At 42.5% G+C, this 19,593-nt stretch overlaps 1 protein-coding gene across 4 annotated transcripts in view; it reads left to right on the plus strand.

The window, feature by feature from the left end:
* The window catches only part of CLIC4 (chloride intracellular channel 4), a 29,534-nt gene that overhangs the window by 399 nt on the left and 9,542 nt on the right, over nucleotides 1-19,593 (plus strand). The window contains exons 1-2 of one of the 4 annotated variants that reach the window (XM_083810137.1): nucleotides 46-445; nucleotides 15,369-15,478. In XM_083810137.1, the coding sequence (XP_083666263.1) occupies nucleotides 15,423-15,478 (56 nt within the window). In that variant the 5' untranslated portion in view covers nucleotides 46-445; nucleotides 15,369-15,422. Of the gene's footprint in view, nucleotides 1-45; nucleotides 446-9,435; nucleotides 9,522-15,345; nucleotides 15,479-19,593 lie in introns of those variants that run through there. The other 3 variants (XM_083810135.1, XM_083810136.1, XM_083810134.1) reach the window with 3 other exon arrangements.

Below are 19,593 nucleotides of genomic sequence, written 5' to 3' on the forward strand. Positions count from 1 at the left end.
CGGGGCTGCCGCGCACAAAAGAGGCTGGGGCCGGGGGGGGGGGGCGCGGGGCCGGGGCCGGGCCGGAAAACGCCCGCCCGGGGGCAGCGGGGAGCGGCGGCGGCGGCGGCCCGGGGCAGCCCCGGCGTGGCCGAGCCCCGCGTGGCCGCGCGCTGGGCGTCGCCGTGTCGCTCCTGTCGCTCCTGTCGCCGCCTGTCGCGGGGCTGCGCGCCCCCGGGCCCCGGTGGCGTCCCTCTCGCGCTTAGCACGACAGCGCGGAGCAGGCGGCTCGGTTTCCCCGTTTAAACGCGGTTCGGAGAGCAGCCGAGGAGCCCCGGGACGCCGCTCCCCGGTGTGGCGGCGCGGTGGGAGGCCAGCCCCGGGACCTGGGGGCCTGCCGGGCGCGGGAGGCGACGGGCACGCGACGGGCACGCCACGCAGGGCTTTGCCAAGAAGCTGTTAATACGTAATCTAGTTTACTTAATGGTGCTCTAAAAAAGCTGACTTTTTTTCTTTTCAGACGTGTTAGTGGTGTGGAGATGCGGGACCTAGGGGAGGCATCGGGGGCAGGGTTCCAGGCCTGGTCCTGGTCCGGGCGTGAAGGCTCCCGGAGCTCGGTTAGAGCTCACCGGGACAGCAGTTGCATTGTAGGCTGCTGTAAATTATTTATAGCAGTACCTCTTTCGTATAACATGCTAACTTACCTTCATCCAACCTAAAGTTCAGTCGCCAGTTTTTTTCTTTATTTTTAAACAAATTAGAGCAGTTACTGATGGCAGAAAGATTTGGGGGCAGGGTGAATCCTTGTGGATCTGTTCAAGGAGGCTGTGTCGTGCTTGAGGAGTAGCACGAAAAGAAAGCGTAAAATCACTTTTCAGAAAAATGTGTTGATTCTGATTAGTATTGGACCGGTAATGATGTCAGCGAATATGAAAGGGAAAAAGCAGGGAACTTTTCTGTCACCCTCGGTTAAAATCCCTTCATTGGGATAGATTTAGGATGGCTGTGCCCAGGATTATCAGCGAGTACTATCTCCCTCAAGGAAGCCTTTTCCCAGTGTTATGAATGACTGCTACAAGTTGTATACTTGGCAGCCTTTGCGATAGAGTTCAGGGCAAAAAGGGTTTTATTTTTGTCTGTCTTCACGATCTTTAGGTAAAGGTTGTTTTCCTGGAAAATCCTGCAGAGAAGAACACCCTCTACCCCCCAGAACACTGGAAATAGTTGTTTCATCTGGTGTTGCTACCTGTCCCATACTTTGCTGAAGCTGTTAAGTGTTACTGGAATAGCGATCTCTGTAAAGCTAACAGAAGTTTTGTATGCTGTCCGACTGCCCAGGTCATTGCTTCGTGCGAATGAGAGCAAAATGTTTATATTTTTCAATAGAACTAACAGAGTCTTTTTTTAGCAGAGCACTAGAATTTGATTTAGTCTTTTTTTTTTCTGTAAATGGGAAGCTCAGTGTCTGGTTTTGTCTGTTCTGCACAGTTTTCACCTGGCTATGGGTGAAGACCAGAAAAAGTCTGACGTTACTGAGTATTAGAACAAGACTTCACAATGTGATAACGTTCCAAGCAGTGCATGGGGTCTTGGGTCTACTCATGCACTGTTAGTCAGTGAAGTGCTTCAGACAGAGGCGGTGGAAGGACTTCCTGACGAAAAAAGAAATGTGTGCCAAATGCCTGCGGCTGAAGGGCGGCAACTGTATGACCTGCGTACAAAGGATTGTAGCAGCCAGACTAAGATGAAACAGAGGTATGGGTTAAAGCTTGAGAAACAAACCTGTGAAGCAGGGGAAACTGCTTGGCTTCATGCCCAAAATGTTGTGTTTGAATCTTATTTAACTGTGATCAGTAACTGGGTAGGGTGGGCGCAGCAGGGAGTGCGCAGATGGTGAGCCTTCAGTTATGAATAGCTGTGTAGGGCTGTCTGACACACGCCGATTGCTTTGGTTTACTCAAGAAGACAGTGTAGTGTATCAGTCTGTTATAACTTGTATTTTCATCGGCTGTGATAAAGGATGCGCAGAAGTAGAATATTCAGGTAAGAAAATGTTTGTACTGTGGTGCTGGAAGTGACATGAATAATGTGTTTCTTGGTCTCATAATGAGCAACTTCGGGAGCTGTTTTGTTATAGCTCTGGTGGGCTGCCTGCAGGCTATTCTAAACTAAGTGAAAATATTTCTCAAGTCTTCTGAGAGCTGGTTAGGAGAAACTAGTGATGTATCTGATTTCATTCAGTTCCTCATATGTTCACCTGTATTATTAATAAGGGAGGTCCACTTCCATTGTCTAATGAATATTTTTATATACCCTGGTGGCATTTTAGAAAAGCGAAGACTACACTGTGATGAACGTGCACACAGAAACTCAGGCATTGGGATCTGAATACAACTCATACAGGCCACCTATAATAACTGCAATTTAGTTGGTCGTCTGCGGATTTTTACTGTAAATAAAAAGTGTGTCTGGCTGCTTTGGTCAAACAGAGCCACTCTTCTGCAGAAACTGCAGGACAGAGCCTGTGCAGAGTAAGATGTGTACAAAGGAGGTGGGGATGGCAGCTGCCTATAGCTCAGCCTTTGGTGTTCTAGAGGGCAGCTAGTGGTCACATTCTTCTTGTAATAGCAAGGTGAAGACGTGGACGATCAGCGAGTTCAGTGTTAAGGAAAAAAAACAAACTCAACAAACAAGAAATTCCTAGTTGTATATCTGTTGGCAGGAGACATTCGTTTATAGTAGATGTAGGTAACCATTAAGGAATATATGGTCTTCTTCAGCTGTGTAACGTGTATATATGTAAATTAGTTAGGCCTTGGATATCCAGCAGCTTTCAGATAGGATGTCTTTGTGAAACTGGGCACTTGTTTTGAAAATCAGATGTGAGTTGTGCTGTCTGTAGAAAAAAGCTGTGAATTCATATTTGATAAATATCCTCCTCTAAAACTCTCAGTGATTGTATCAGAAGTTTATCTACATTTCTGTATAGCTGAATTACAGAGAAATTTGGCAGGCGAACTCTGTCTTCTGGGACCTAGGTGCGGTTTGTTCAGTTAGATGTCGAAGCCTGTGAGAGGGAAGGGATGTGCGTGTGCCCGCATCGCTAGCAGCAGACTCAATGCTAGCTCCGTGCTGGGTGAAGGAGCGCGATCTGTCTGACCTGCTAATGTGTGGGTCTGCCTTTGTTTTACGGTTGCTCTTTGCATGTGAGTGTCTTTATGTAAGGTCTGATCTGTTGTGCTGGTGTATATTGGTTTATAACACACCATTCCATAAACTTGCTCATTGTCATTTCTTTGTCAACTGCAATACATTTGTAAAATTAAAAAAAAAATAACTGGAAAGAAATAACAAAACTAGAGACATGTAACATTGCTTCTCAGAGATGGTGTTGTCAGGGGCAGGCTTGTCACTTGGTAATCTTATTGGATAAGTCTCTTCCTTATGTACAAGATCATCCTTTGGAGGTTTTAGTGTAATAACCTCAGCACCTGAGAACTTTCTCAGTATGCATTTGGTATGGATAGCAACGTTTTATGTGTGGCTTATTTATTGTGAAGGATCCCTTTATACACTGAAGCATAACCATCTTGGTATACCTGTGCTTAACTGTGGTGAATCAGGCATTTTTCTTTGGCCAACAAACTACGTTGTTCGAATTTCTGCTTGGGAGACTTCTCATATCCAGAAACCTCTTTGTCGTTTTCAATCTGGTTGCTGATGCAGGAACGGGTGCACTTTGCACAGTATTGTTCACAGATAGAGAGATGGTCCCAAGTGTAGACATTATTTTTTTCCAAAACATTGGAAAGTAAGCTTAAAAACTTCTAGCAATAATTTCCAAAGGGGTTACAGAGAGGAGTTACTTTGTGTTCATTGTGAAATTGCTTCTGCATGTCTTTCCACAGTAATAATGGTTTTATTCACTGGCATCTGCCCTCCCCTTGCCAGCGATTAGCATCTAGGCAGCTCAGGTGGTCAGGAGGACTTGAGGCTTGCTTTGCTGTTGCAGGATGCCTGTTGCTCGCGCGCCTTTCCTCTGTCCCAGCGAGCGGTCTGGCGGAGCCCCTGCGCCTCAGCTCGTCGTCCTTTGCAGCCTGCTCCTCTGCCCGCCGCCTGCAGCGGGGCTTCTGAGTCACTGGCTCCGTGGCGTTTGCAGGAGCTGTGTGCCACAAAGGCATTCTTTGAGCATAAATCCTGCTGTGAAAGACAAATCTGTCCTCAGCCTTCCCAGAAGGGAAGTGTCTCGGGCTGTGCATTGGAGGCTCGAAAGGAAAGGGGCGCCTGTGAGTTAGGACAGGTATTGCCGGAGAAGCTTTGGGATCTGGGTCCTATAGAAAGCTGGGGGAAACACACGCCAAGGGGCTGAGCAGTGTGAGCCTTGTGCTTCTGTGTTTCGGTCCAACCATCTACGTGCGTAGTAAGGAATGCACAGGAGCAGAGAAGAGTATACTTAACACTAGAGATCATACAAAAATATTTGAGGAGAATGAGAATCCTCTGGAAGGAGTTGCCTCGATGGCTGAGAAGTAGCGGGCGGATGTGAGGGCTGTTTGTAAGGTCGGTTCCACCGCTGGGAGCGCGTGGGGGGGGCCATGGGTCTCTGGGCCTTAGCGTGGCATGCGGCCGGTCGTTGTTCCTCACGGCGGCCCTGCCCGGCCCTGCGCAGGCTGGCCTGGCCTAAGCTCGTGGAGGGAACCAGAGAGGGAAGAAAGAGCTCTTTGAGAAGTAATCCTGCCCGTCTTCTAAGGGGAAGAGGGTGGGCAGAGAAGCAGCTGGCTCTGCAGCCATCTTTTGTCACTGAACTTGCGGATTTTGAGGGCTGTAAAAGTAAAAGTCTGGTTTTAGGCGCCTAGCCGGGGAATCTGTCGAACTTTTAGCTAAACAGTAATCTGTCTGCTTTGGAAAGTGACTTTTGTATGCTGAGGTTGCAAGAGTGAATTTAAGTGTACATTAGTTAAAAGGGACAAGGAGAGCCGTGTGCTCTGTTATTTTCTCACTGGTGGGAGCACGTTCAGGTTCGCCTTGGAAGGAGGCGTTCGTTGTGATGTGACTAACGCCAGGCCGACGTGCTTCTGCAGGGGTGCCTGCGTCAGTTCCAGGTTCTGGGTGGGCTGGGCTATGTAGAATTCCCCAGGAGCTACATTTAAGACTGGATAAATGTACTCGTCAGTATTTTATTTTTCTTTTGAAGATGTTCTCTGCTGATTACGCCTTGCAACTGATAACCAGCTGAGCAGGGCAACTCTATAGGACCTTAACTGGACTGTGGGAGAAAGTGAGGTGGCTTCTCCTTTAGGATAGAGGCGCTTGGGACTGCGAAAACTTCTAGAAGTGAGCCCCTTAAGTTTGTCTAAAATAACAAACTTCAATTAAGCTGGTGGTTGGTTGGAAATTGACCATCTATGGAAAAATACTTCTGAAATACTTCTGAATACATCTGAACTTGTTAATCCATCTAATCGATTTTTATATTCAGAGTTCTTCTGTAAAGTACCCGTAAGAAACAACTGCTTTTTGTCCTAATCAACTTTTTATTTCTTGCATTTTCTTGAATATTCTTCAATTCAGAATACTCCTAAAATAGGTGTCAGGTACTCATTCTACTCTTCCTTTGTATTAAGAGTTTCTGAACGTGTTAACAGTTAAGACATCCCAAAACAATTATTTTGCCTTGGTATGAATTTAAATAGAGCTTTGACGTCAGGGGCTTTATGTTCTTTGCTTGAAATATTTTTTTTCTTTAAAAGAGAATAGTGTCTTTTCTTTTAAACTTTTTTGGTTTTTTTTTTCAATTCAGGTCAAACGTGCATTTGTGGCATAATCTGATTTTCAGGGCTCTGAATGCTGTTTGTTTATGCTGAAGTTAAAAGCATAAGGTAAACTGCTATTAATTACAGATGTCTTTGTGTGCAAGTTCTCTAGGAGTTCAGACGTATTCCTTGTATTGTTGGCTAGACAAAGGACAAAGAACTTTGCACGAGGAAAGGAAATGACTGAGTTCTGCAATGAATATCCATATTAGGTATAAACTAAATATAGGAGTGTAATCCAGGAGTGAAGTCACATCTGTATATTTTCATGAGAAGAGCTGATGAGATCAGTCAGTGCTACTGGATCAGCTTCAGAGTGTTTTGGCTCTGTTAAAGAATTACTCTTTTGGCTAGACTTTGGTCTGTACTTTGGAGAGCTGCTATTTTTAAATAAAGGAAATAGTTTTTTACATGGTTTTGTCTAAAAATAAAATGAAAGAAAGCATAAGTACATTTCTGTAGTCTTTCAAAGTGATGTTTTAGCTGCCCTCGTGAGACGTGCTGTACTGGATCTTAATGAGATAAGGCAACATGTCCCGAAGGAGGAAGTTCTGCTCTGCGAATGAAGACCTTGGATACTGCTTCCCGAGGGGTGTAGAATACATCCATAGAGGTGCCTCTTAGTAAGTGAATTGCTCAGTGCTTGCACTGGAACAAGAAGCAGCAGAGGGCAAGCCTTCCGCAGAACCTTCGTGTTCTAGTAGCTATAGAATAAAAATTCCAACACCAATTTTGGTCTAAGTGAATGGTTTTCCTTGCTAGAGCGTTGAATGTGTTGATAGCAGGGGGTGCAGGTTCAAACGGCAGCTCTGCTTCAGTGAGTTTTGAGAATTCAAGCAATTTTTTCCATTTACAGGCAGTTCTTCCACGGACATTGCTGTTGATCTCCGATTTGGAGGCAGTTGTGCTTAGCTGTGTTATTTTTTTTCAGAATTTTGAAACTCCTGGGTGAGTGCTTGTGTATCGATGTGGGACTTGTTTGGGCATCCAGCGCTGGCTCCGCTGGGGGCATCCTGCCCAGCTGGTGGCACCTCCTCGCTCCAAGAACTCAGCTGTAAACTACCATAAACGGGGCACTTTGTTTTGTCCCCCAGAAGTGATGTGTGTTCGAAGGGTTATTTGAAGAATTCTTAAAATTTTAAAATTGCACTCAGTCTTCTGAACGCCAGTAACCCAGGTTTGCTGTTCTTTCCTCTAATTTTTATAGATGCTTCAGTGTTTGGTGTGGGGGAGATCTTGGAAATGGGCCTCTTGGGGTGTAGCCGAAGCACACACTTCATTAACAAGCTGGGAGAGGAAAGAAACGTGTTGTGCTGAATGGTTAACAGCATACTTGCCTTTCCTACTGTATAATTGCAAGAATGTGTCAAGCTGTCACTTCGCAGATTTCAGTGAGTTTGGCCATATTTATCTTTATTTAGGTTTGTTACAACTGAATCACTTTGTTGAAGGTATTGCCATTGGAGTAAAAAGGGTAGAAGAGATGAGCTGGGAGGCTTCTGCCATTATTTAATAACTTTAATTTTCCTTATATCAGGCTAGGAGAAAGCCATGCGTCTGGCTATCCACAGTAATTACCAAGTTTTTGTATTCATAACATTAAGCCAATTTCTCCACTGAAGAAAATGGTGTTTAGTATTTAATGCAGGTTTCGATCTGACTCTTCATCCAGTTCTCCCAAAGGATGAATGTGGGATGATGTCTTTCCTCCTAAGAACTGGAAGGGCTTAATTAATTCCTACTGAGTTATGAAGTTATTTTAATACATCATGAAAATCCCATAGCTTTTTCCAAAAGCTTTATGATGAAAATTAGGTAGCAATAAGCAAGAGCTGCATGAAACTGTACAAGACAAATCTCGTAAGTATTTTGATAGGAACAGCATCACAGGGTTAAATACAGCATCATCCTAAAATGGTCAGTTGCTGCTACAGTCAAATGTCTAACACAGCAGTGGCTAATCGGAAAGGTGATGACTTAAGAGGCTGCTTGAATGGGCTGATAAACATTCCTTTCTCTGGTTTAATAGTCAGATCTCAAGTATTTACTGGGAGTTCAATTCATTCATTTATTTTTTTAAAAGCTTTTTGAGTTTACAGGAATATCAGCTGAAGTGGAAGTTGGATTGATTACAGATAGGTAAAGAAGGTGTGGCTTGTCCAGAGGCAGCAGTAGCTAAGGTTCCTTTTTCCTCAGGTTGGGGTGGGTGTCAATCACCACATAGAAAATATGGGTTAATCATCTTAGGCTTTTTGTATTTACAGCTAATTCCAGGTATGAGCAATGGACTTGTGTTGTGTTTTTTTTCCCCTATGCTTTTCTTAGGACTCCAGCTATTTAAGATAACAATGATTATCTAAATTGTTCTTTAGCACTAATTACTTTTCTCGTGATCTAAGAATTTAAACCTAAGTTGATATAGTGCTACCAAGCTCTAAGTCTCCTTCTAAAGGTCAAACAAGGGCTTGCACGAATCAATATAGTTCATGTAGGGATAAGGCTGTGATATAGGCACTGGAAGCTTAATTTGATGCTTTCTGAGGTCGTCTGGCCTGTTTGTAAATGGATGTACATTCTTTTCCTGGAAGATACTTTCCTATTTGTAGGTGTTGAAGGCAGAGGCAAGTTAAGCACACACCTCCTTATAAAAATAGTTACCTTCTGAGTTCAAAAGCAGTTGACTTTAAGATGAAGGTTGGTTAATGATGGATTTGGAGAACAAGATTATGTAGAAAAAGGCATGATGCAGTGGTAGTGCCTGTTAATGCAGTAAGCTTATGATGAACAGAGGTGAATTTGAACTAATGGCTATACAACTTGTCAACTTGTCAAACCACTGACCTCTGAGGTAACGAGAATGATGCTGGATGTTTTATTTAGAATCTTCTGAGCATCATAAAAGAATTATAGGAGTCAGTGTGCTTGTCAGAGACGTTAAATCATGTAAATAAACAACAATTACAAGTTTTTTTGTAAAAAAAAAAAAAAAAGGCAAGAGGATATTCTTGCAATGTTTCAAGTGTTCGTTGCTTGAGCACTCTTTGATATGTCTGGTGTGAGAAGGGATCACGTTGCAAGGACTTGCCCAAGGCTGCCCCTTGGTTTGTGCTGGCGTAGCAGGTGCTGGTTGGTTGGTTGAATAATAGACCCTGAGATTTTGTTTTCATCTGCTAGTATGCCTATCCTCATAGTACTGCTCTTCAGCTTTTCCACGTTTAGGTCTTTTTTTCAGCACCCTGTTTTACGCTTCCCAGGACAGCTGCATTTGAAAGAAAGGACTCCCATAGCGGCAGGCTGCGTACCTAGAAACAATCTTTCAGCGCTAAAGTTAGAGTAAGGTTTAGTTGATCACTTTCAGTGCTGCTAAGATGATGAAAATGAGTGTTTGGATTTGTTGTGCATCACAAGCAATGACCCGCTGCTGCCACTAGCTATATTTTTCCAGTAACTGCAATCCAACGTTCGAACTATATTGCAACATGGCAAGAAAGTCCTTCTAGTATTCTGAATCCTTTGCAGGTTGCAGTTGGTTTTACAGCTGTGTGTATTTTTTTTCCTAGATCTGACCTTCAGTCTGTCTTGCTTATTGTGGCAGGGAACTCCTTTGGGCTGTCCGATGTCTGGGCCTCCTCTATCACAGCGTGCCAGTCCCGCGGGGCAGCGTCCCGGTACGTCCCAGCCTGATGGCCACTGCCACCGCCACCGCGAGCTGGACGCGAGCGATCCGCTGTGCCCGGGGGCAAGGCGAAGGGGAACTGGGGGCAGAGGTGTCCCTTCGTCTTGTCATACCTCGGATTAAATGTGGCTGAACCAGATTTAGCTAGCAGCAGAGTTTGGGGTTGGATTCTAGCTTGCTGCCTGACCTGTTCTTCCCATGAAAACAAGTGCCTCCACAAGCTAACAAGTCTGGAAGCACGAGAATCCGTCTAACATCATATATTACAGACAGCGCATCTTTTTTGTCTGTCCCGAGCTGTGCATCTTACCACCTCATCACCTATATTCTCTTCCTAATGGTGCCTCATTAATATTTTAGCCATTGTGATCCTTCAAGGTGTGTTTTGGCAGGCAAAGCCAGCACGTACCTGCGACACCCTGAAGCCCGTCCGGCTGCTGAGGGCGTTACGCCAGACAGCCTCACGGTCCTCGCGCAGACCTGGTTCCTTACGTCTTATCTGAGAGCCCTGCCCAGCCAACAGCATGGAATTCTGTTTATCCAGCTCGGCAAGATAAAGGCGCGAGTTGCAAGGGTTTAGGCTGATACTGCCAGACTTTTCCGTATTCCTGCGTGGAACATTAAACCACTCCTGTCTGTATTCTTTCATCTCTGGGGTTTTGAACTGCTGCTTGTTTTTCACTTGAATCACTTTGTTGGTTTACCTTAAACTGTTTCCTCTTAAAACACTAATCCATGTAGGATTATTAATTTGCTCATTTTTTGAATGAGCTTACTGGGCGAGAGTGATTTTTATCTGCTGTTTTGAGGTAATGGGTATATATATCATGCTGTTTTTTCTTGTAGTTTTTCCAGCAGATTTTTTTTATTAGTTAGAACTGAAATAGAGATTGCTTTTTATTTTTTTTCCTAGTCTGTTTACTTGCTTTTGAACTTTAATCCTCTAGACTGAAGTTCAGTTTTCTTGTTCAGAGCAGTGGGACTTTATTGGGGGGTGTAACTAGCTTCGTCACTTGTGGTTTTTGCCTTTTTATTCCCCTCAGGTAGTATTCTGTGATGTGTTTCTAAATTGGATTTTTCCTTCTTCAACAAAACTTTTTTTCCCTCCTCTTCCTGGTGTATCAAATCTGGGAAAAATTGCTTTGATAGCTCTTGGTTCCTGAGGGGGGGTGGTCTACTGTCCTGCCCTTTCTTTGCCTTTGTTTACATAGGCAGAGACCGAGCTGTATTGCGTTTCTCATCAGATGCACTTTGACTTTACTGTTATTCCTGCAGTCATTTGATGCAATTTGGGAAACTCATAATATACTCCTTTTAACGCTGCTGGAAACGATTTTGCAAGCCTTCAGGACCAAAGATTTCTAGAATTCTGTTTTACTCTCAAGTCTTTTAGATGTGTGCTATATAATGAGGGCTTTGGATCCTTTTGAGTGTTTCTTTTCTTGTCTGTCAGTTTCTGTTAGTCTTGCAGTAAACTTCAGTGCTACCTTGATAAAGTAAATGCATACAGGTCATTGTGTTGGGGGTCAAGTTAATTTTTATGCTCTTGTAAACACAAACATTTCACAATTTTAATTGATTTTTTTTTTTTATTTCTGTTAGCTTATTTAGCTGTTAGAAAAATGTACGAGTACTTGGACTCTCTATTTTTTGGGGAAAGACGATCTAATTTGAATGAAGTCACTGCTTTGGGGAAAGAGAAAGGAGGTGGCTTCTGCACTGGCTGGATCAGCTGAGCTGAGCCCCCTTGGCAGTGGGATAAGCAGATTTTTTTCTTCAGGTAGCTGGCACTCTTGCATGATCTGAGGTACTTGACATTAGAAGTTGCTAGTTGTTTTAAGTTTGTGGGCTATGATAAATCAGATTGTCTTCTCAGGAAGCATACTGGTTTGTTTTACTGCCTTGTGACTCTTCGGTTCTTAAAAGCAGCCCAGTTCATCATACAGTCCTGTCCACTGCGTGCTGCAGTGGCTGCCCAGCCCTTCCTCTGCCTCGCACCTGACAAGTAACGTGAGGTCCATTTTGCCATCTTCTCAGGTATTTCTTAGTTGCGGTCAGTTTGGAAGGTAACACAACTTCGTTCAAGTCAGCTGGATGTCTTTAGCTTCTCTGTATAGAATTAGTATAGTCTTGTTGAAGTAACAAATAATCTAGACTGATGTTCGTATAGAGAAGTCAACGTTTAATATTCAGTCTGATGGTGCTGAGGACTAGAGACTGAAGATACCTTGGTATATTGTGGCCTGGATTAAAAGACCAGGTAATGCCAGATTTCTGGCTTCTAACAGCAAGCTCGAGAAATGACTGTTGTATGATAATCCCCTGCATGACTAGTCGTGTGGAACTTCAGAATATTCTTGCAGTATTTAAAGGTACTTTGCTGCCGACACAGATACGTATTCCAGGGGGAAGATCAGTCTGCACTGACTCTGACAGAGACTCAACTACCAAACTCGTCTCCCTCCAGAGAAAAAGTTCCGTGTGCGACTGAAGGAGAAAAATGGGCTGCACTGCCAGCGCGGTGCAGCTCTTGATGGCGGTTGTAACAGATCTGGGCTGTAGCTCTCAGTGCATCAAATACAGGAAGATAAAAAACGGGCCTCTCGGGCAAACAGTTACATAGCAGAATTCCTTGGCGCAAGAGCATCGAAGCCAGAAGTTTCTTGGCGTTCTGACCGCATTCCTTTTCCAGTATGTGCTCAGAATAACTCGGGACTTTTTGGAGCAGAAGTGGGACAAACTTCTGAATGTAGATATAAAAGTCTATGCTCAGTTTAGCTGTTTGGTTGCAGCTTTGAAAATACATTAGGTTTTGATAAAATTGCTGTTTGGTAGGGGGCTGTATTCCTTTTTCTCTGATTTAAAGTAATTAAAAAATCTGTAATGCTTATACAAAAGCAGATGCTATTGATTATGTTGTTTGTTCATTTTGAATGTTATGCTTATATTGAGAGAGAGGAAAAGTTTCTGTACAAGTTGGTGGTACAGCATAAATGCATTAGACCTTTTTTGGTCCTCATAAGAATCGCTTTGGGTTTGTTATTGGGCTTCAATGATAGCCACAGTTCCGTGCTATGCCTTAAAGTCTGATCTATTTTTGTTCAGTTCTGTGACTTCAAAGCGGTTTTGTTTTGGGTTTCAGATGGACGAAGATTGCATTTGTAGTACAAGCAAAAGCGCTTCCTGAATTTGAGATTGGTTTATTCCAGTCACAGTTCTTTAATCTTCCCCTGGAAATGATAAAACTCAGTGGTGGAATTATATTATGTGAAAGAAGACGTGGGATGTATAAGACAAGACCTCTGGCAATGTGGTGTTGCGCCAGCTCTGGCCAGGAGGTCAGAAGCGCTGAAGGAAATGAGAGCGAGGAGAGCTGCTCCAGGCTGCTGCGGGTGGCAGCCCCGGGAGCCCCCTGGGGACGGTGGCGTGAGCAGCCTCTGCGAGGTTCCAAGGGGATGGCCGTACGGTCTCAGCGTTGCGCCTTGGTAGATGCCCATGTTCTCTTACGGTAAACGTGTGGTGGCTTTTCCACCTGAGGAAGTGGGGTACAGCGTAACAGAATGGGACGTGCCCACCTGTGCTGTTCCTGCCTGTGCCTTGGTTTACATAGCATTGGTGAAGTTGGTGTAAAACTTGAAGATGGGGATCGATTCTGAATCAAAGAATCGTTTCTGCTTGAGAGTATGAATTAGACTGGGCAGGAAAATATATATATTTACTCAGATGGGATGAGGTGGTGTCTTTTTCAATATCGTTTTTCAAAAGAGGTGATTTTGCACGTGTTGAAGGTGTTTTGGGGGGGAAGTAAGCAAGTGCAAATCTACATTGGCATAATTCAACTGCAGAAAGTGTCTGTTCCAGTGTAAACACAGTAACCACTTCAGGGGAAAATTCTGAAATATACACTGCAATCTGGAGGGATGGGCGTTGTGGTTAAATATTAACACCCATAAAAACATACTGCTGTTGGAAATACACTGCAGAGTGAGCTCTTTCTTCATGTTAGCATGTTGCGAAGTAGGAACGCGGTCATCCATACGTAGCAGCTACAATCCTTTCAATGGTTACGTGCCCAATAGAAAATTGTGTGTTGAGCAGTATAAAGCAAAATGGCCAGAGTAACCAGACTGTCTTTTTTCTCATTTCAGTAGGTGCTTTTAGAATTTAGGCTCCCAGACACTGAGAAGTCATGTGCCAGCTTTGAAGACAATCTAATACTGTTAATTAGGTACCAGTTTTATTTCCTTTCCCAAGAAAATGGAGGCAATTTGTAACTTAGGCAAAAAACAAACAAAAACAACCTGCCAACTTTTCTCCTTTCTAACCTTCATTAGTGAAACTAGTAAATTTTTGAAGAAAAATGGCACTATATATTCTCCACAACAAAGCATAAACTTGAGGTATCATAAGTCATGAATCCTCATGTCCTGATATGTCTAGATGGCTTATCTGTGGAAAGGCAGTTGAGTTTTTAAAAAAATAAAATAGCTTTTTGGATTTAAGGCAATTTCTCTGAAAACCTTTTTCCCAATCTTTGAAAATCCTGCTGTTAGTCCTTTTAACTTGCTCAGTCTTTCTTCATTCTCCCCACTGGGCCCCCTGCTCAGTGCATGGCTGGGAACTGGCAGAGAATTGAAGAAAAAGCAATTCCTTTGCATGAGTGCCTAAACTTTTTTTTTTTAAGATGGATCTCTACCAGTCAATGCCCAGGCCTTGTACTCAGCCCTTCCAGTTGTGACTATGCGGTGTTTAGTAAACATAATTGTCCTGTGTGCTTTCTCAGAGGAGTACAGCCAGCATATTTTACAATGTGTTTTAAAGCCGTCTAGGGAACAGGTAATAGTAACAATGAAAGGATTAGCTTGGTCTTGAGAATTTCATTGATTAAAATTATTCTTGGAAATATTCTAATAATAAGAAGCAAGATTCTATAATTTTTTAATATAAAGTACATGTCAAGATAATCTGAGATACGCAGTCTTAAGAATGAGTTGATTTTCTATTCAAAAGCTCAATTTTTTTAACAGGATTTGAGGTTTCCAGTGTCTAATTCTAGCCTACTTTAATACTAAAATCTTCCAACTCAGCAGTACGTACTTCATTGTCAGAGCAATCATGAGATGCATGCCATCGCTGGGTGCCCTGGAGTGGCCTACTGTTGTTATGCAATAGACCTTTGTTGTGGTAGGACAAAGGCTTGTTGATAAATTGCCTATAAAAACTGTCTTTGGAATATTACTGTTTTGGCAGCAAAGTCCCTATGTACTTAGTTACGTCCTTCCTTACAGCACCTGCAGTACAATAACGTTTCGTAGCTCCCGGTTGCGGTTGTCTCAGCAGGACTACACAGTGTGAGGAGCAGTAAATTGGAAGATGACTGTAGTTAATTGTCTGTGCCTTGTAGAAGAAGGCATAAAGAATAAATCCAAAGAACAATGTTGACTTTGGAGAACTGAAGTCAAAAGCTTGGCTTTTGTAAATTTCACTGTAATGAAATCCTAGTTATGTCTGCTACAAAAAAAAACATCACTGGAAGGTCCAGGTGTAAAAAACATGGAAACAAAATGACATGGAAGTCCAGGCATACTTTCCCGGTATAGGAAATGCATTTACATATTCTGAGGGTGCTTATCTTTATGCATTATATGGAGGTGCCATCAGGATATCTGTGCCAGGTGCATCGGCTGGACTTTGAGAAGAAAGGAGTGTTCCTGCAAGATGACGCTAGGTTTGACTGTAAGCTTGTTGCGTCTTTAGAAGAGCTAGTGGTGTGAAGACAGTACAGGCAATAGAGTTTGTGTTTTGTTACGGTCTCTAAGTAAAGATCTTTTAGTAATTGTGAGCACGTGTAGATGGCACAGTTCTATCTTCTAATAGTCATGCTCTGTTCTCTTCTGCAGGCTGGCAGCGATGGTGAAAGCATAGGAAACTGTCCCTTTTCTCAGAGGCTGTTCATGATACTTTGGCTGAAGGGAGTGGTGTTTAGTGTCACAACGGTTGACCTGAAGAGGTAAGAAATATTTGGTTTATCTGAAAAGCAACAGTACAGTTGGTAGAACAAATATTTGTTAGCAGCTTCTAAATCTCGCATGTCTTATTTTCCAAAATTTAAAAAAAGGTCCTCAAATCCTAAGCGACAGCCTTAATGTAAATGTTATAAGCAGTTGTAATCAAAAATAATTGGTCCGATGAATTCTATTGAATTTGATAAACGATGCTCTTCTGTAAAACTAAAAACTGACATGAAGATTCTTATAACTGAATACTGAATCTTACTAACTTTACGTTGAGACCCCACAAGTAGAGACTGCCAGATGAGTATTTTAGATGAACAAATCTTGGATCAAATCTGCAATGAATGTTGGATAACTGTCACAAATAATGTGCAGACTCCTCCTCTCTCTAAAGATTTTAAGGTAGTATTGCTTATTATGCATAAGAATAAATGTCACAATGCTGCATGTCACTTAAACTATAACTTCACTATTTTTGAAGTAGTGGATGAGAAGGACGAGACGTGAATCCAGGAATCTCGATTTCCTAAGGTTGGATGTACTTTTATTAGAAGCGGTACTGCTAAATTCAGCAGAGGCCTTGTGTTTGTTTTTGCTGTGAAGTAATGCTTTCAAAGCACTAATGTAATGTTAGTCACTGAACTCTCTGGAGAGAGTAGAGGCTGCTAGTGCTTGCAAATCTTATTTTCAGAAATAAAGCCAATAGAAATACACAGCATTCTCCAATGAATCAAGTGTAAGATCTGTAAACTTTTCTAGGATTAACCTCTCCACTTTTGACTTTTTTTGAAGGAGGTGGCTTGTTTTGCTTTTTCTTCAAGAAATAACACATCCTCTGCTGTCCCCCTCCATTTTGACTGACAATACTGCTTTTTAGTATACCAGTGTTACCTAATTCTCAGTTGCCAGCATTGAAGTGGCAGCGAGTGTTAAATATTTCTATGTGCAGTAAGACTGAGGCAGACCCCTCAAACAGGGGTAAAAAGCAGCTTTTGTAAATTGTTTGCATTTGTAGCAGCTTCAAGATTTTCTCTGGCTGATGTGGGATATTACTGCAAACATAAATATTGCTGCCAGCACACACAAACCAAATATATCATATCTTCCGTGTAGCACTGCATGTGGTTTGTGGAAACCTCAGGAGAAGAGCTTGTGCTTGTGTGTTGTTTATAGGTTTTGGACCTGCTTTACTTTTAATGATGGTGTTACTTAACCTTTTGCAGTCATCTGGGGAAAAATTAGAAAAAGGTTAAAAGAACTGTTTTATACTTTGAAGCATTAGTACTGCTGAACTAGTTTGAGAAATATCATTAAAATGCCAAAGATCCCAGTTGAATTGGTTTATTTGGGTTCGTTTGGCAACTTTGAGTTGATTGGATGGGGGCATGATGGGATGTAAAACTAATGTTTAGAATTAAAATTGCTTGCAGATGTTTAAAATTGTCCTTTCTTACACAAGAGAGAGCTTTCTTTCAGGTTTTCTTTTTTATGTTGGGAAGGGGAAAACACAAAATGAGTTCAAAATTCAAAAAAAATGCACAAGAATAGGTCAAATGAACTCTATTTTTCCTAGCACACTGGTGAAGGAAAATAAGGACCGTTGAAGCTAATTCAGATTTGAATAGCTGATGATGCAAACTTGATTCCTTGTAGGCTTTGAATAAAGTTTCAGAAGAAAAACAAACAAAACAATGTTCTGAATTGTCTAATATCTAGTTGTAGTCTAGTGTAGCTTGCAGAACGTGAAGTTCAGCAAACTGCTCAAGTGGAAATGTTTTATGCTGGTATTTTTACCCCGTTAGCATTACCAGAATGATTATAGGTGCTAGTTTTTGCCCTTGTACTTCTAACATTTCACAGGGAACTGATTTCACAAGTTCATTGTTCAAGCCAATTATTCTCTTCTCCCCCCGCCCCCCCCCCCCCCCCCCCCCCCCCCCCCGTTATAGGAAAGACACAAACTTGTTCAAGATTCTGGGTAGTAACGTTTTATCATTTGCATTTATTTTACTAGCCAAGAAAACAGGTTTACTTGCAAAGCATGTGTTTCAGGCTCAGTGTAATTTCTGTTCAGCAGTTAGACAAGCTCTGTTTGCGAGGCTTAAAAGGTCAGGGGTGGATACAAAAGTTCACAAGTTAATACTTCGGGACACAGGAAAAAATGAGTCTGTTTTGATTGATTTTATGGCATGTATTTTTCCCTTCCATGCTTGCATTGAGCATCACACTGTGCTAACAAGAGTTTTGCAGTCCTCAGCTCTACTTTTAGGACAAAATATGCACATAGGCAAATGAAGAGGGAAGCACAGCTCTTTCAAAGAAATAATGCATTTCTTGCTTCTGTTCAGCCAGACAGAGACTTTATTCTTTCCCTTCGCAGAAGCAGCGTTTCAGTGCTCAGAGATCTGACTTGTTCTGGTGACTAGAGCAGTTACAGTATGTAAACCAGTCACAGGACGTTGTTGGGCTTGTCATAACATTCAGGGCCGGGTTGCATTCAGAAGTTTTGAAATCCTATTTTAAACATCTTGATTGTGTAGTTTTACAATTATGTTGACAGACAACGATTAAATAAAGAGATTAGTAAATATTAAAGACTGCCCAGAGGTGAATGCAACTTCAGCAGTGTACAATACTGCTTAGGAACTGGAGATGGGTTTCTTGTGTGTTGTTTTTTTTTCTTTTTTTTTTGCCAAGTTAACTCTTCAGGCACTCGTTTCAGTACTTGTCTAACTTACACATCACAGTAGAGCATATTACATTTGGGGGATGGTCTTTGCCTGATCCTCAAGAAATTACTGAAACACTGATTGTTATTCTGGCTTTTGGAAAGCCACAAGATGTTTATAGCTATTCTGTAGCTGAGCTCTGATGTTAAAGAGTTTGCCCATTTAATAAGGTAGTGATAGGCAGATATTTAAGTATGTGGTCCTACCTCCAAATACCTCAGCAAACTTTAGGGCAGGTACTAACTATCCTGGAATTGCTTTAAACTGCTCAATTTCGTATCTGAAATAAACTTCACTATATATTTTTAATGCTGTTCTTTGTTAAGGGAAGTTGTGTTCACAACCTTTTAAGGATATTCCTGTGTACTTACGGTGCTCGAGAAGCTGTGGCTTGTATGTGGTAAGCCAGGGTTTGTTTAATGTCTACTGGCAAGAGCAGCAAACTGGAAGTCAAAGCCAGTATTAATGTCTAGGCTTTGGCTGTGGTATGTTAATCTCTGCTGTCTTTGAAAGATGCAGATGGTGTGACTGGAGTGGCGGGGGGGGGGGTCAATGAAATGTTCTGGTATCCTTGAGATGCACTCTGATTCTCCGGAAAACTTCTTTGTTTAGTTCATTAGACTAGTCTGCTTCTGAAATTAAATCTTTCCTTTGATAGTATTAGTGCAAATCTGGAGGTCTTGCCTGTGTTAGTTTTTAAAGTTACGTTCCTTTTGAGGAATGTTATCTAGGTAAGATGCAAAATTGGAAGTGAGCCACAATGACTTCCTATAATTGTTGTGGGTTACAAAGCTGTATTTAAATGAAGTGTTAAGCTAAGGTTGAAGCATTAGCCTGTGACAGACTTTAAATCCTAACAGTAAGAGGGCAATGACAACTCATAGTGAGAAGTAACTTCTTGGAAGCTTAACAATTGATTGAAAATGGTTAAATTCTTGTATTAACATCTGACTTCTGTCACCTGGCTAAAAGCAGGGAAGTTAATTTTCTTAAGTATGAAAATCCATTTTCTCAATCAGGTTTTACATGTTCAGCCAAGTGCTCATAGCTGTCCTAAGTGCCGTTTGGCACTATATGCTATTGCTGTTTCCCCTGCTTCGAAGGTTCGGCAGTGGGCAGGACACGAAGTCCTGGCAGGGGATCTTCTTCTTGTAAGAACTTAGAAGCTAGGTTTCCACAGGACAGACTTGTACCTGTGTGTGTGGGCAGTTCGAGTGCTGCCCCTGGAAGATGCTTTCCCGTGCCGACCTGGCTGGCCGTGGCTGTGTGGCGGGGCTGGTTTCCCTGCCCTGTGTGGTCAGGAGGCTTTCCAGTACACAGCAGGTCCAGCTCCGGAGTCACGGCCGCACTGTGCGAAGCACAGACTCAGGTCAAGGGTGATG

Source organism: Anser anser (genome assembly GCF_964211835.1).
Source record: "Anser anser genome assembly, chromosome: 24".
Lineage (NCBI taxonomy): Eukaryota > Metazoa > Chordata > Aves > Anseriformes > Anatidae > Anser > Anser anser.